General features: G+C 38.5%; 1 protein-coding gene across 2 annotated transcripts in view; it reads left to right on the forward strand.

The window, feature by feature from the left end:
- The window catches only part of epha10 (EPH receptor A10), a 204,785-nt gene that overhangs the window by 176,955 nt on the left and 12,115 nt on the right, over positions 1–15,715 (forward strand). For both annotated transcript variants that reach the window (XM_028460918.1, XM_028460919.1), the window contains 3 exons: positions 883–938; positions 9,277–9,402; positions 11,916–12,101. In XM_028460918.1, coding sequence (XP_028316719.1) covers positions 883–938; positions 9,277–9,402; positions 11,916–12,101 — 368 coding nt within the window. The remainder of the gene's footprint in view (positions 1–882; positions 939–9,276; positions 9,403–11,915; positions 12,102–15,715) is intronic.

The following is a 15,715-nucleotide window of genomic DNA, read 5'->3' on the forward strand; positions in this document are numbered from 1 at the left end:
GCACATGGCTTCCTGAGCAGAAATGATACGAGCACATTCACTAAAACACTGATGCAGGCCAAATGGAGGAGGTTTTTACTCGTATGCTGCATGCAGCGCATGCAAAACAGCTGTTTGACACAGTCGTACCAACATGTGTGTGGAAAGATTTAATATCACTGATATCGACAATTAGCTCTACTCGTGCAAGATCAAATTACAGGTACTCAGTTTTGGTTTACTAGTGCACGAGTACACTTAGTACTAAAGCAAAAACTGTCACTAGTCGTATTAGTGAACGCTAAATGTGTAGCTAGTAAGCCTTTAATGCTAATAAGGGGGCGGGGAAAAGCAAATTCAGGTTTTAGAACATTTTACAACTTATTGGGGTGCTGGATTTCATTATAATCCCTCATAATTAATTAGCATTATGTCTACTAGTGCTACTAGTGAATCTTTTGGCTTTACTTTACTATTTATTATATTTAAGTATAGTAGGACCTGTGGAGGGAAACCACGTGCAGTGGACTTCAGTTCTGGTTCTGTTTGCTCTGACAGAATGTCTCACTCTAATTTGCCCGTAAATATAAAAATATCTCACAATTAGAACACGATTTCACCATTATCATTTTAATTTTCAAACAGATTTTTCTGTATTTTTGTTTTACTTTTGAGTCAGTAAAACAACATAACCACACTGTTTATTTGTTTCTTGTCATTTGGTTTTCTAACGGTAAAACCAAAGAACAAACGGTACACGGATTTCTCTCCACATCAATACTGATAGTCACCGCTTTCTCTCATCAAACACCTTTTGCACATGTATCACTGACTCTTATGTCGCAAACATTATTGAAGATTATCAAAGCACTGACCACCTCTCTTTTTTCCCCACTTTTGCAGACAGTGTGGCTACAGCAAAGCTTCCCAGGAGGGAGACGAGGAACTTTACTTCCAGTGTAAGTGACAAAGATGATGGCTCAATCATGTGTGCGCTGAATGTGTAAACTGTACGGGATGTGTGTGCGCACGGAGTCTGGCAATTAAGTGTTTGTCATGCATGTGGTGGAATGCATGTCAAATACAAGCATGCTTCTGCATTATTAAAGACTTCGGCGGCATTGGGAAGAAGCGCCGGCGTATTTAATTCTTAATTCTGAGTGCATGCTTAGCCAACTCCATGCAGACTGACACACTCCATTAGGTTGTGAGTGAGGCTGAGAGGGATTAAAATTGGGAGGAGGGGAGAGATAAAGAGGCAGAGACGAGGGGAGGGGAAAAAGCTCTGAAAGCAGAGATTCAGAATCATTCTTTTGTTTTTCTGTTTTAAAACCAAATCGAAATATCAAATAAATGGTGTATTTTTTTCTGATTTAAAACTAAAACAGAAATACAGAAACAACAAAAAAACAGATAAGCAGTGTTTTTCTGTTTTAAAATTAAAACATGAATGGCAAAATCTTGTTCTGTTTGTGAGATATTTGAATATTTACAAGATATCCTGTCAGAGTGAACAGAACCAGAACTGAAGTCCAGTTTAGGATTTATTTCAGCAGTTTTCTGGTTCATGCAGTCTGTGGATGTTTCAGCTCATAAAAAGCTGCTCACGTGTACGTTTTGTTTTATGGTGTTACAGTCCAAATAGTATCCAAATAAACTGATGACTGACTATCAACTCTGAGGCTGGTGTGAGGAACAATAGATGTCAGAACTTCTACGATTTGACCATTACACGGTTTTCTTTTGAAACGAGGAGCACCAGTAGATTCATTACACCACCTCTGGTTCATTTAATCACATACTGTATCATGTGCATGCTTTTCGTAACATCCATTTTTTTTGTTTTGATTAATTTATGCATTGATAACATCTTTCTATTCACCAGTTAATCAGTAATGTGACTTATGCGTTGCTCCTTTTTCATCCAGGGGTTAAAGTCCACCCCCGTCTGTGGGTCCCCTCTGTGTGGTAAGCTGCCAGAGGTGGCGTTATGAGTCTACTGGCGCTCCTTGTTTCTTGTGATCAACTTCTGCTGTTAGTGGCTCACGGTATCTTAATGTGCAAAAAATATGTATTTTTTTACTGCTCTCAAAAAAGCTGTAATTGTTTTTGCAAAAGTGTGAAATCGTAGAAATTCTAACGTTTATTCCTCACACCAGCCTCACAGTCAGTCACCAGTTTATCTGGATACTATTTGGACCGTAACACTATTTGGTAAAGTTGGCAGATATTCACAGATTCGGACTTCCAGCATCAATAACTCTTTAACAAAACGTCATCGACATGCAAATGACACCTCTTTGCCATCGGTGTGAGGTGGACAACATGATACAAGATTATTTTTTATCAAATGCGGCAGAAAAAGTCCCCCCCCCCGTGGGTCCCCTCTGTGTGGTAAGCTTAAAACTTGAAGCTTTTGTTGGACACTGCTTGTCTGGTTTTTGATTTTTCTGTATTTATGTTAAGGTTTTAAGTCAATTAAACAAACTTACCACCCCGTTTATTTGTTATTTGGAGTTGGTTTTAAAACGGAATAACCAAAGAATGAACAGTACACGGATTATTTAGCTCCACACAGGGATGTGAAATGTTGTTGGATATCATGCTCAGTGAGGTTGTAACTGTGTTTCAATCCTCTGGACACACAGAAAAGCTCTCAATAGGCTTTTAGTTTCGACAGTGACGGAACAGACTCATCTTTGTCTGTCTGTGCGTGACAGTGTTGTGCTAATACTGGAGGATGTTTGTGGATCTTTGCAGATTTCTCATGTGTGCGACGCTAAGTCAGTGTGTGCGTGCGTGTGTGTGTGCGTGCGTGCACAAATGCCTTGTTTAATCTCGCAGAATGCTGAGCCCTCTGGAGAGGTTTGGAGCACTACGCCTGATGAATAATGAGCCCGAGCCGTGCAGCTGGGAATTAAATCGGTCCAAACAAAGACATGCCTACAGCCGACATGCACGCAATACACACATAAACACAAACGCGCACACAGTTTTTTTTTTGGCATGATTTTTCAAACAGACGTTCGTATAAATAGACACATCTTAAACGTGGATTTAGCACAGGTTCTTCTACAGCGTACTTTCCATTAGCTGATTATGGAACGATTCATTTTAGCAACGATTCGATTTGAATTACGATTCGTTGTTGCTGATTCAAACCATGGACGATGTCGTTTAATTTAGATCGATTTGATTCGCAACGATTCATTGATTCAGTAACTTTTTAGCCCAAATAATAATTCAGTCAGTGAAATAAATACCTGCATACTGGACAATGCAGGTGAGTTTTCCTAGATTCCTGATGTTTCTTGTAAATAATTATCAATAGAATTTTTTCACATTTTATTTGAATAAAATTCAACCAACACTTTAAATTAACAGGATATTAACCTTTTCTGTTCTCATTGAAAAAAAAAAAATACATATTAGGTTGACCTGACTCTTCTGCTTGTTTTTTAACATAAAAATAATGCAATTTTAAGGTAAAAAATTAAATTAAACCAACATCTGTTCAGTTTATATGAGCAGTGGTTGAACCTGATAAGTTACATTTTATCTTGATGGTTATCACGAGGCTTCCTGCAGAGCTAATGCTAATGAGCTAACGCTACATGTGCTGTCAACAGAGTTGTCAGTAACGTCTTTAATATTAAAATCGCTTTTAAAACACATACTGGTAAAGTATGCCATGCTTAAATCCAATTAGTTATTTCCTTGTATCGATATAATCAATTGAATGTGTTTTAAAATGATTTTAGATGGATTTATATCATCAGGAAGCACAACGTAGTTGTATCGTAGGAATATAAATTGATTCATCGATCTAATGGATGAATCGTTACACCCTTACTGATTAGCTTCATTTCATTCCCCTCCCCTCTGTTCATCGGCCAGACTTCATATCCCAGCAGCGTTTCATAAAGCACTGGCATAAGAGAAGTGAGAAATGGAGTGAATAAATTAGTGCGAGAGCCATAAAGTAGATTCAATGGAGGGAAAGAGGAAAGTGGAGTGTGAGACTCATCATAAGTGACATTGTTCAGAACATTAGTTTTATGTGACCTAGAAATGTGAACTGGAGACGTTTGAGTGGTTTAGCTGATCATTGGATCACCTTGATATGGATCGGTTTGCGTTCACAGTGCACTTTATGATCCGCTCCAAAGTGACAGGAAAATCCTGTCACTTTCAAAACAGCTTCTGTTTAATGCACAGATGACGCAGATGACGCAGTCCTCGTGCACCGCCATAGCTGTCCCCCATAATGCATTGTCACCTGAATATTACCGTAAATCCAGAATATTGATACAAATCATCCCAAAATCTAATCACTTGTTTAGGTTAAAATATTCACGGAAAAATAAATAAACACCAGCAAAAACAAACTCCTAGGCCAGTGGTTCCCAAACAGGGGTACAGGAGCACATTGCAGGGGGTACATGGAAAGATTTACTAATTAATTTAAAAATAATCCGCAGCAATGTTCGTAGTTCCTTTTTAGGCTATTTTTTGGACAAATTTACCACAATCTAAAAGTACTGTTGCTCAATAAAATACTTTATTGTCTTGTAATTTATTGAAACAGGATTAACTTGTGCTGTAGACGCCATTTTATCTGGAACGATCACTTGATTCTGATGTTTTTAAGAGCAAACTGAAATCCTATTTGTTTCAGAAAGCGTTTTAATTCCAGTGGATTAAGGCTTGTTTTATGACCTCATGTTTTGTGACTGTAAATGTACTTTGTATTGTTATTGTAATTCTGTGAAGCACCTCGTGACTTCTGTCTGTGAAAGGTGCTTTACAGATAAACATGACTTACTTTCTTAGGAGACCATAATTAGCTACATTTTACAAAGGAGACTGTATTTACTTACTATTGAGGTAATTGCATAAAAGTTGTAGTTTAATTAAATTCCACTCATTGTCTTGAAGTTGTAGTTTAAGTCTTAGGGAACCAATGTTGGACACATTCAAGCCACGTTTAAGAGAGCCCACTGTTCCACAAATGAAAAAGTACAGTATATGAAATTATGTAAAGGGTACTTATTATATGAAGAGGGGGTACACGGGATTTTAAGAAATGCAAAAAGGGAATATTGGACAAAAACGATTGGAAACCAGTGTCCTTGGCAAAGGTAAAAAGCAGATAGAAGAACAGGGTGAAGGTCAAGCACGTCAGTGACTCAATCATCCACTGTTTCATCTCATCAACATCCACCAATGGGGAAAAAAGAACAAGTGATTAGATTTTGGGGTTGATTCGGATCAAGACACTGATTCTGAATCACTTTAAAAAATCCTATTTTGGGTCGTCATAACCACTCTTTATGAAATTTGACTTTTTATCACACTTTTTAAGTTTTACCCAAATCACATCTGTATTGCTCATTTAACTGTCAAAAAATGGGGGTCCCCATACATTTGGACCTAATTTATGGTTATTAATATGGATATACATTTCTTCCAACCCTTTAAAGTGTGAATGATCATAGTACCATGATCAGGATCATTGATCCAGATACTGTAGCTGCCAATATCTGGCACAGAGGAGATCTGGAGCTTGGTGGTTTGCGCTCTTTGTTATTGTTATATAGTGTTGTTTTTTTTTTTTTACTTTAATTTGATTTGAATTGCTCTAGAACAGTGTTTCCCAACCTTTTTGTTTCATGTACCCCTTATCCTTTTTGTCTTACTTCCTCAGTTCAAGTTATGCATTGTTTATTAGTCATGTGATCAAACATTAACCTCACTTCAAAACTTCACTTTTTAGTCACTATTTAGATTTTGAACTTGACCATTTGACGTACTTTAAATTTTTTACCAAATAGTTATCGACGGATGGGAAAAATGTCCATGTGCGAGTAAAAATGTGTCCTATAATGTTATAAATTAGGTGTACCCCCTGAGCAGTGTGTTTAATTACCTTTAAGGGTACACATACCCCTGATTGGGAACCACTGCTCTAGAATTCACTTGCCTGATCTGCTCCAGACTTTGTTTGCGTGTTCACACCAACCCAAAGGAAGCAGAGTTTTTGGGCAAACGAATCCAGCAATTAAACGTGTGAACTAAGACTCATCCGTACTATCAGTGTTCCAGTTACAAGTGCATAAGAAACAGGGAACGAGATATGGCATCATGGGAAATAAACGGAAACAGTGTGTGGGGGGTGTGTGGGTGTGTGGGTGGGTGTGTGTGTGTGTGTGTGTGGGTGTGGGTGTGTGTGTGTGTGTGGTTGTGTGTGTGTGTGTGTGTGTGTGTGTGTGTGTGGGTCTGAGTGTGTGTGTGTGTGCGTGTGTGTGTGGTTCTCCCTGAGCCTTTGTTAATTTTCTATTGGAACAAACTAGAGCCAATTGTTAGAAAACCCGGACAGAAAAGGAACCTTCGATCAGGAACACAACAGATAAGCCTCCATTTGCCCCATAATTGCACTTTTGGCGTTGGTTGTCAATGCAACACAAACCTGTCTGTGGATCAATATGCTGTTATGAGACGCTATAGATTCCCTCAGGTCGATGTGGAGTTGTAATCACATCTCAGAGCCGTGGTTTTTCCTTTTGGGAGAAACATCAGGCGTTCTTTTAGAAAAAAAAAAAAACAGTAACAAGGGTCAAAGGTCATGTGGTTGATTATAGTGCATTAGTTGAGGGTTATCGGTTCCATGTTGGGTAGTTTATTTGTTAGCTGTTAGTGTTCGATAAGTACATTGGGCAGTTGATTAAGAAAACAAGTGGCTTTTGTTTAGTTGTGTGTGGTTAAATAAACGCTGGGTTCAATATGGCTTTGCTCGATAAATGTCAGCTGAAATTTCCAATTTGTAGCGTCGCCTTAGAAACACGGGTGTCTTTTCATTGATGTTTTTTTTTTATAAGAGAAGTCAGCATAGTTTGTGTTTTCGTGCATGGATTTTCTCAGGGTTTTTTTTTTTTTGTTCGCATTCCCTCACAGTCTAAAAATACACGTTGGGTTAAATGGAGTTTCTACATGTTCATCGGACAAGTGCAGGGTGTAGTTTACTTTAAAAATTCTAAATATTCTGAATATATTTCTCTAAAATTGGACAAAGGTGAGAAGAATTGTTTTTTTGGCTTGTTTATACAACTGTTCTACAGGTTCTTGTGATCGTTTCACGCTGCATTGGCCACGCTAACCTGTTGATAACTTCTCTTAGCTAGGGCACATCTTACTAGGATTGCAAAGGGGCGGAACAATTTTGAGAATATTCGAAAATATAAACTTTTCATGGTAATTATTTTTTGGAATTCAACAGAAATGGCAGTAAATTTAAATAACTGTTGAATATCTGAACATAAATATTAGCATCCATGCAAAATAATACCATTTCTCTAAGTTTTCAAAGTTGGAAACTTTCCGAGGAAATTACCCTTAACAGAAATGTTAAATATAGTTGGAAAACTATATTTTCGTGTCATCTAGAATGGTGGTTCCCAAACAGGGGTACGTGTACCCCTAGAGGTACAGGAGCTATTATTTAAAAAATATTTGGGAAATGTTTTAGTTCCTTTTTGGGCTATTTTTGGACAAATTCACCACAAACTAACAGTACTGTAGCTTAACAAAACACTATATTTTCTTGTAATTTATTGAAACAGGATTATTTTATGCTGTAGAGGCCATTTTATCAGACTCCTGACCATAGGAGACAATATTTATCTACATTTTACAAAGAAGACCATGTTTACCAACATGTTTGAGACACAGTTGGGGGTTAAGGGGAGCCCGCTGTTCCATAAATGTAAAAGCATATGATATTATGGAGAGGGTTCTTGTGACATGAAAGATTGGGAACCACTGATCTAGAATATCAGCATTAGTTATTTAAAAGTTACTCCCAATTTTCGGTTAATTCCAAGACATTTTGCCCATAAAAACGTTCCAAAAATTCCTGCACTTAAGTTCCCGTGGGAATTTATCAGAAATGTAGTGCCACTTCGCAACCCTACACCTTATGGAACGATACGGTGGCACAATGTGTTCAAACAGGAATACAGCTTTATTGTGCTCCCTACTGCCACCTACTGACATGGAGGAGGAGTTATTTACTAAAGCTATGAATATTAAAGGCAATGACGGGCACCTGTATCAAAGCAATGATTGTAAAAGAAACTTGTTTGACTATAGGTGCAGATTTATGGCTGCTCAATTATAGAAAAAATTATAATCACCATTATTTTAGCCATAATTGAAATCACGATTATTTGTCAACCAAAAACATGTTTATTTTTTGTACAAAACAATGTAGAATATATTCTTTAAACATGAATAAAATCCTTCAAATGCTAAAATCAAGTATGTTCACTTTTGCACACAAAAAAATCAGATCAGGTCTTCATCATCAAACCCAAAGTGTTCCCATGCAAGAGAATTTGACTTGCCTCGCTTGTTATATAGCAAACTGGAACAAGCGGGTCAGAAAATGGATGGATGGCAAATAAAACTTCTAAATAGTTTTTTCTCGATTGTTATTTTTGTGATCATTGGGTGTAATAATTGGAATTAAATTTTGATAAATTGCACAGCCCTAGGTGGATTTATGAAGCTGTGATCTATGTTGGCACAGTAGTGGTTAAAAATCCCTCCAGTCAAGACAAAAAATGGGCCATAGAGGATTATAAATACTCTTGAACAGATCATTTCTGTCATAAACCCAAATGATCATGTGATAACTACACATTGTCCCTTATTGTTGTCTTTTGGCTCTAGAATGAACAGCACATGCTATCAGGGGACTTTAGGATTGTTCTTGACCCAGTTTCTGACTTTGTTTGTGTTTGTGCATGTGTTGGAGAGATAAAACTGTAAAAGCAAGAGAAAAAGAGTGAAGGGAGGCCATGTTATCTGAATGAGTTTTAAGGAAGGGGCAGAATCAGTTTAAAAAGGTCAAAACGAGCAACGAGTCAGGAATTGAATAAGGATGCAATGACTATGGCCTCTCAAACAATTTCTGTGTTTTCTATTGCAAGGTTTTCTTTACAGGAACAATATTTTCAGAGAAACCAGAGCGGGTTGCTGCATCGATTTCTATTGAAACGCCTTCCACAGTAGATCACAGTGCTTCACAGACAGCTCAAATATTTATTTTGGCGTTAACGGAGGTAGTCGATGCCGCTTTAGCCATACTTTTGATTTTATCTCTGACAAAGCAGCGATAAACGATTAACCATGAAGGGATCAAAGTCAAATAATCACCCTTTTTGTAGCCGTTACTGTGCGGTGTCTTTGTGTATTATGAGTTTGAGATTCTGAAATGTTATGTCTATCGTTCTCTAGTTAAGATTCCAACGAGGAGGACTTACATCGACCCAGAGACGTGTGAAGACCTGCTTCAAGCCGTGCACGCGTTTGCCAAAGAGCTCGACAACTCCAGCGTCAAGATAGAGAGGATCGTGCACACAGGTGACGAAACGGATTGATTAGTTTTGATTATTGACAATTGGTGTGGAATTATGTGGAGACGAAACTCAAGAGTCAAAGATGAGACAGGAATATTTAAAGGTGTACAGAAACTGTTCTGTTAGGGCCACAAACATGTCATTGTTGGTTTCAAGGGCCACATCATCAGCATTCATGTCAGTATTTAGAGTAATGACAAATCAGAGAATTAATAGAGTTTTACCTATTTTTTTAGTCCTTTGTTGTTTTTCTGAGTCATGCTGTGCATTTGTTTTGGAGGCTCTACACATTTGCACTTTTTAATCATGTAAAGCACATTGATATGCCTTTTGTATAAAATATATTTGCCTTGCCTAAACCAGTGATTCTGAACCTTGGGGTCGCGAGACACTGGGAGGGCGTGGCCAGATGCCTTGAAGAAACTAAGAATATTTTAGCCCATTTTAGCTTATTTACCGTACACCAAACTAGACATATTTTTTGCCTACTTTTTGCTCCTTTTAATGCATGTTTGCTACATGAATCCCCTTTCTGCCACTTCTTTGACAAATTTAAATGCCTTATCTGCACATTTTTCACACTTTCAAGTTATTTGTGGCACTTATAAATCCTTTCCTCTACTTTTCCCAACTAATGTTGCATATGTTGACCCATAATTGTCATTTTTAACCTCTTTTCATCGTATTTCATGCTTATTTTTGCCAATTTAACCACATTGACGATTTTCCATGCCCGTTATTTGCCAATTTTACCTAATTATTCCTACTTTGTAAATTACTTCTTGAATGTTCATGTATTTGTTCAACCATCTTCAGTTACAGCGGGGGTCCTCGGTCTCTGTTACCTTTCTTTTGGGGGGGGTCACGGGCAGAAAAGGTTGAGAACCACTGGCTTCAACAATGCAATTCTGCAGCTTTTCCAGTTCAAACGTATTTCTTCAGATTTTTTTACATTCAGAAAATGTAAATCTTGGCCCAATATTGCCTGAAACTATTTGTGCGAAGGCTGAACGTCCTTGTTTGTGATATTATAAGAACATTTTTGCTGTAATCATTTGTCACAGTCCAGTGTTTTTTCTCTTTTTCAAGCACAATAGAGCGGTTTACAGTTCTGATCTGGCAACACAACCCTAGTGCATTAAGCTCAGTGGTCAAACATGAAGCTCATTTATCATGGGGATTATTTCCTAATGACTTTAAAAGCTGCCGTCACAGCAGCACGATTGATTTAGCACTAATTACTCGTGTGTCGCTAATTTGGTTACCAACATTCCAACATGTGTGGGAATGAAAGACTAAGGCTGTATTTTTTGATAGGCGACGTTGTGATATAAGCAGTAGAGATTGGAGTCAGACACACTGTGATGTATTAAGTACTGCATATTGTGCTATTAACAGTTATACAGTATAATCTTTGGAATAAAGGTTGATTTTGTCCCCAAATATGCACATGTTTTTATGATTATAAGCACAGAGGCCTGTATGTACTTTTATATAAATATACATAAACATTCTAGGCAATTGGATGTTCCTTTTCCTTCAAGTAATAACCAACTAAAATATACAGTAGTTAAGTAAATATATAGACTTGGAATTAAAGACTAAATAAGATGTTAATAAGATAATACTAATTTCACATCTTGATTGGTTGATGGATTTACTAAAGTTTGCTAAAAATTTTACTAAGAAAGATAAACTAGCATTTGGAAGGTTTTTGCTCCTTCCCACAGTTTGAACATGGTTAGAGAGGTTTAAGACGGTTACCAACATACTTTGTTATCTTTGCTTTATCAAGACTTTGCAGTCTCAAAGGGGGGAAATGTAGTATTAAATACTGCATATTGTGCTATTAACAGTTATACTCAGTTAATTTTTATCCCCAAATATGCATATGTTTTCACGATTATAAGCACAGAGGCCTTAGTTGTAAAAGTAATATACCATGAGTAGATCTGAGGGGTCCAGGGTGTCCTGGTCCCAGACAGACTGTCTCCTAAATACCATCTGCTGGCAGTAAAACTGTGGAATCCCTCTTTTCTCTGTATGAGCTAATCTTGAGTTAAAAACCATCTGTTGTTTCAAATTCCTCTGATTTATATATATGCTGCCTACCTGACCAGACTCAGAGTTTTTTTACTCTGTTTTTTTTTTTTTTTTTTTTTATTGATAAACTTGGTTTTAGTTACAAGCCAGTTGTCAGTGAAGACTTTTTCTGCACCATCACCAGCAAAACACCACAACACAAACCAAACTATGGCAGGTTTTTCAAAGCTTCTGCACTTTGCCTGAACCTGTTCTCAGATAAGCCAAAGAAAGCAGTTCAATCAGTTTGATAAGGCATTGATCCAGACCTGCTTTACTATGTTTTTCTGTTTCACCCACACCTGAGTCCATCACTGATCCCTCTCTGATCCCTTTGTAGTTACTACTTAATAATCTGTCTTTTTGCATCATCTCTTTTCCCTGATGTTTCTGATTCTTGTCGTGCACCAACTTTGTCTCGTTCCTTTCTGACAGGCGACTATGGAGAGGTGTGCCGCGGCTGCCTGAAGCTGCCCAGTAAGAGGGAACTTCCTGTGGCCATTAAGACGTTAAGAGCTGGGTGCTCTGACAAACAGCGGCGCTCCTTCCTCAGCGAGGCGGGCATCTTGGGGCAGTTCGACCACTCCAACATCATCCGGCTGGAAGGCGTCATCACCACTGGTAAGCAGAGGTGGACTGGTCATCTGGCATACAGGGCATCGTCAACCCAAAGTAGGCCGGTCCCCGTCCAATACATTTTTATTTTTTTCATGAAGGAACAGGCAGACATGGTAACAAATGGCCAAAAGTGGCAAGAGAAGAGTTCAGAGTGACTAAATTAGGCCAAAAGCAGTCAAGAGTGGCCAAAAAATGGATAAATAAAAGGAACCAGGTGGTATGTAACGACAAAGTGTAGCTTAAATGAGCAAAATGTGGCCAACAAAAGTGAAAAAGGGCAAAAATGTGGAACAAAAGAAGGGAAAATGTAGGGAAAAAAGGAAACAAGTGGTATTTATTGGGCAAAGGTTAACTCATTGGGAAGAAAAGTGGCCAAACAAATTAAAGAAAGGACAAAAATTGGATAAAAGTGACAAAAACAACTTGCAAAAATTGACTAATAATAGAGGGGGGAAGGGTATTTACAGGCAAAAAGTAGCTCAAGTCTGAAAAAAGCAGAATGGGACAAAGGAAATTGCAAAATGACCAAATAAAATAGTTACAAAGTGTTCCCCCTTTTAAGGTTTAATGAAGTTATTGCAATGCAAAAAGGGTGAAGTAAAGAAGATAGAGAGAATATCATAATCTGGTATTAAATCTTTTTTCTGTGTTGCTTAAAATGCTTCCAATACTCTGATAATCATGGTTAGCATCTTTTATGAAATATGAGACATAGGCCTTTTTTGCACAATTGTGATGCTTCAACCTCCAAATCCAAGTCTTGTAAACCCCTGAAACCATATTGGACAACTAGCAAAACAATACACAAATGGATGAACGGGAAAACGGTGTTATTAACAGGCACTGTGACTGTGCAGACCTTACAGTGTGATGCTAGCGTTAAATGCTAGTGATGGCTGATGGTTGCCATGTAGACACAGCACCTAATAGTGTTTTTCCTCTGACTTAATACGTCTTCCCACTGTGAGAAACACAGCTTTAGGAGCTTTATAGTATTAAACTAAATAGAATAGGACGTATAGATGCAGTACCCTGGCAGCAGCCAAGCTCCGTCAAGGCCTGGTTTACGCTGACAAAAGGAAATTGAGGTCCCAAAGTTTAAAAAAAAAAAAAAAAAACTGCTGGAATGAAGGAGACGGAAACAGAGACGATGAGTGTGAGGTTAATGGGAATGGCAGGTGAAGGCACAAGCTTTAAGGAGTTTGTAGAGTTTTTTGTTATTGCTGTGGTGATGCTGTGTGTGTGTGTGTGTGTGTGGGCACGGTGCCCCTAACACACACACTGTGCTCAGTAGGATGGCAGCAGATGTGCAGGGTACAGTAATTGGTGCTCGAGGCCCAGTGGAGACCTGGGATGCACTCTCCAATCTCTCCTTCTATCTCTCTCTCTCTCACACGCACACACGCACACACGCACACACGCACACACACACACAGAAAGCACATACAGTATGCTTCCTTTCTCTCTTTTCACTTCCATCGATACACACACACTTGCCGACCTGCTCATACATATGGTGTGAGATCACAATATGCTTGCACACACACACACACACACTTGGACTGCAAACAGCCTGTTTAATATCAGTATATATAATATAACCTCCCCAGGATTTTCTCACACGCCCCTTAATTTCCACTCCCACCTTACCTTTAAATAGCACCCAGGCTTCATATAAGTCACTCAGCTCTGTTCTCCACCCTTTAGTCTCTTATAGACCCTTTGATTGATTGTATTTGTATTTGATGTATTTTGTTGGGCGGGGCTTAGCCTGGAGGCAAAACCACCGTTGTCTTCTTTGTTTCTGAGCTCGAGTGTCCGCTGGAGTCCTATAAAACTTTAATTTATGTCCGCTAACGTTATTCCTCCTCTTCTGGCACCCAAACACACAACAAAGCCTCCACAGTCTTTAGCTAGCAGCGTTTCCTGTTTTTGCCTCCAGCCACGTCGCTCTTGACATGGGCCATTAAGGGGTCTCTACGTTGGAGCTTCTCTACCCCACATGTGTATAAATGAGCCTTAATGATTCTGTCAGTGTTTTTTTTTTTAAACCTTTATTTAACCAGGAGATTTACATTGAGATGAATAATCTCTTTTATAAGTGTGTCCTAATGTTCCTGTAGTAGAGAATGACTCCTGAACTCTGGGAATCAGTATAATTTCTTCAACGAGCATAATTATATTTTTTGCTTATTTTTTACCTTCACCAAAGAAGGTCATTTTGACTAATTTTACGCCAAAGAAGGTTCCATTAAATTTTGGAGGGGATCCGGGGTCACGGTCTGAGTTTACCTCCGTACTGAGATTATAACCCTAACCCTATAAACAAATAAAACACGTGTTCGTTCACTTTGAAAACAAAAATAAACAAAAATTATTTATTTTTTTAAGCAAAAAATGAATTTTCCAGTAGTGCGCATGTGCGTGCATATACAATCTCAGTACAATGCGCTCTCAGTACATGACCCCGGATCAATACTCAGAATCTAGATCAGTTTAAAAAAATCGAGAATTTCTATCTCTCAACTCTCATGGTGAAAATACAAAAATAAGTATATATTGTTGTTTGTAACTGATGTAAAATATTATAAAATTTGACTCTGAGTCGATTTGGTTCCTCAGTTACCCCAACAAGTTTCATCCAGATCAGATCCAGATGTGCATCTCATTGTGATTTTCTGGGAAAACAATAATAAAATAGGGGTGTCCATTAGAACTTTAATCAGGCAGAAGAAAGAAGACCTGACCATGAAGCCGATGTCTCTTTGAACCCCATCCTGTTTCAACCTGATGTTATTCACATCTGTGCGCACATGTAGAATTGTGAGTTGCTTCATTATCAGCTGTATTTACTCGTCCCTCATTCTGCACACAACTATAAACATGGCAAGCGGCTTCATGTGCTGCTACAGATGTACGTGCGTCTTTCTCACGCTAATTGAAACACATCACCTGACCATTTATTTACCGCACAGCGTTCGAGCCCAGCACAAATTGTCTCTGGTCTTTGGAGAGAGCAGACGTGTTTTCATTCGCTCCGATAACACGACCTTGGCTACAGCTGGCTACAGCTGAACAGCCTGAAAAATTGGGCCCAAGACTGAAGTAAAATGGTGAGAAAACCGCAGGGAGGCCCTTCAGAACCCAATTCGGGTTTGGAAGAGGTCAAGGAGATGATATGCGAGGGTCTACGAAACCTATCTGCCGGGATAAAGTCGTTGGAAAAGACGCTGGAAAACTCATTGGAAAACCTACAAAGCGAAGCAAAGGTACTGAAAGAAAAGAATGAAAGAAATGCTGAAGAGATAAAATTGTTGAACGCCATGGTTGAACAGCTGGAACAAAAGGAAAGAGAGAAAGATGTCATCATCACAGGCCTAAAGATAAAACCCAGGAGTTACGCGAGTGACAAAGAAACAAAATCGATTGAACAGCAGGTCATTGACTACCTGGAGTCGAAGGACATTGTCCTGAACCCTGACAACATCAACTCCTGCCATCTCCTCCCAAAGAGAAATGATAACAGAGCTGTAAAAATAACCTTCACGAATATGAAATTCAAAGGAGAACTACTGAAGCAAGGAAGAAAGCTGAAGGGAACGAAGGTGTACATGAAT

Source organism: Gouania willdenowi, chromosome 11 (assembly GCF_900634775.1).
Source record: "Gouania willdenowi chromosome 11, fGouWil2.1, whole genome shotgun sequence".
NCBI lineage: Eukaryota > Metazoa > Chordata > Actinopteri > Blenniiformes > Gobiesocidae > Gouania > Gouania willdenowi.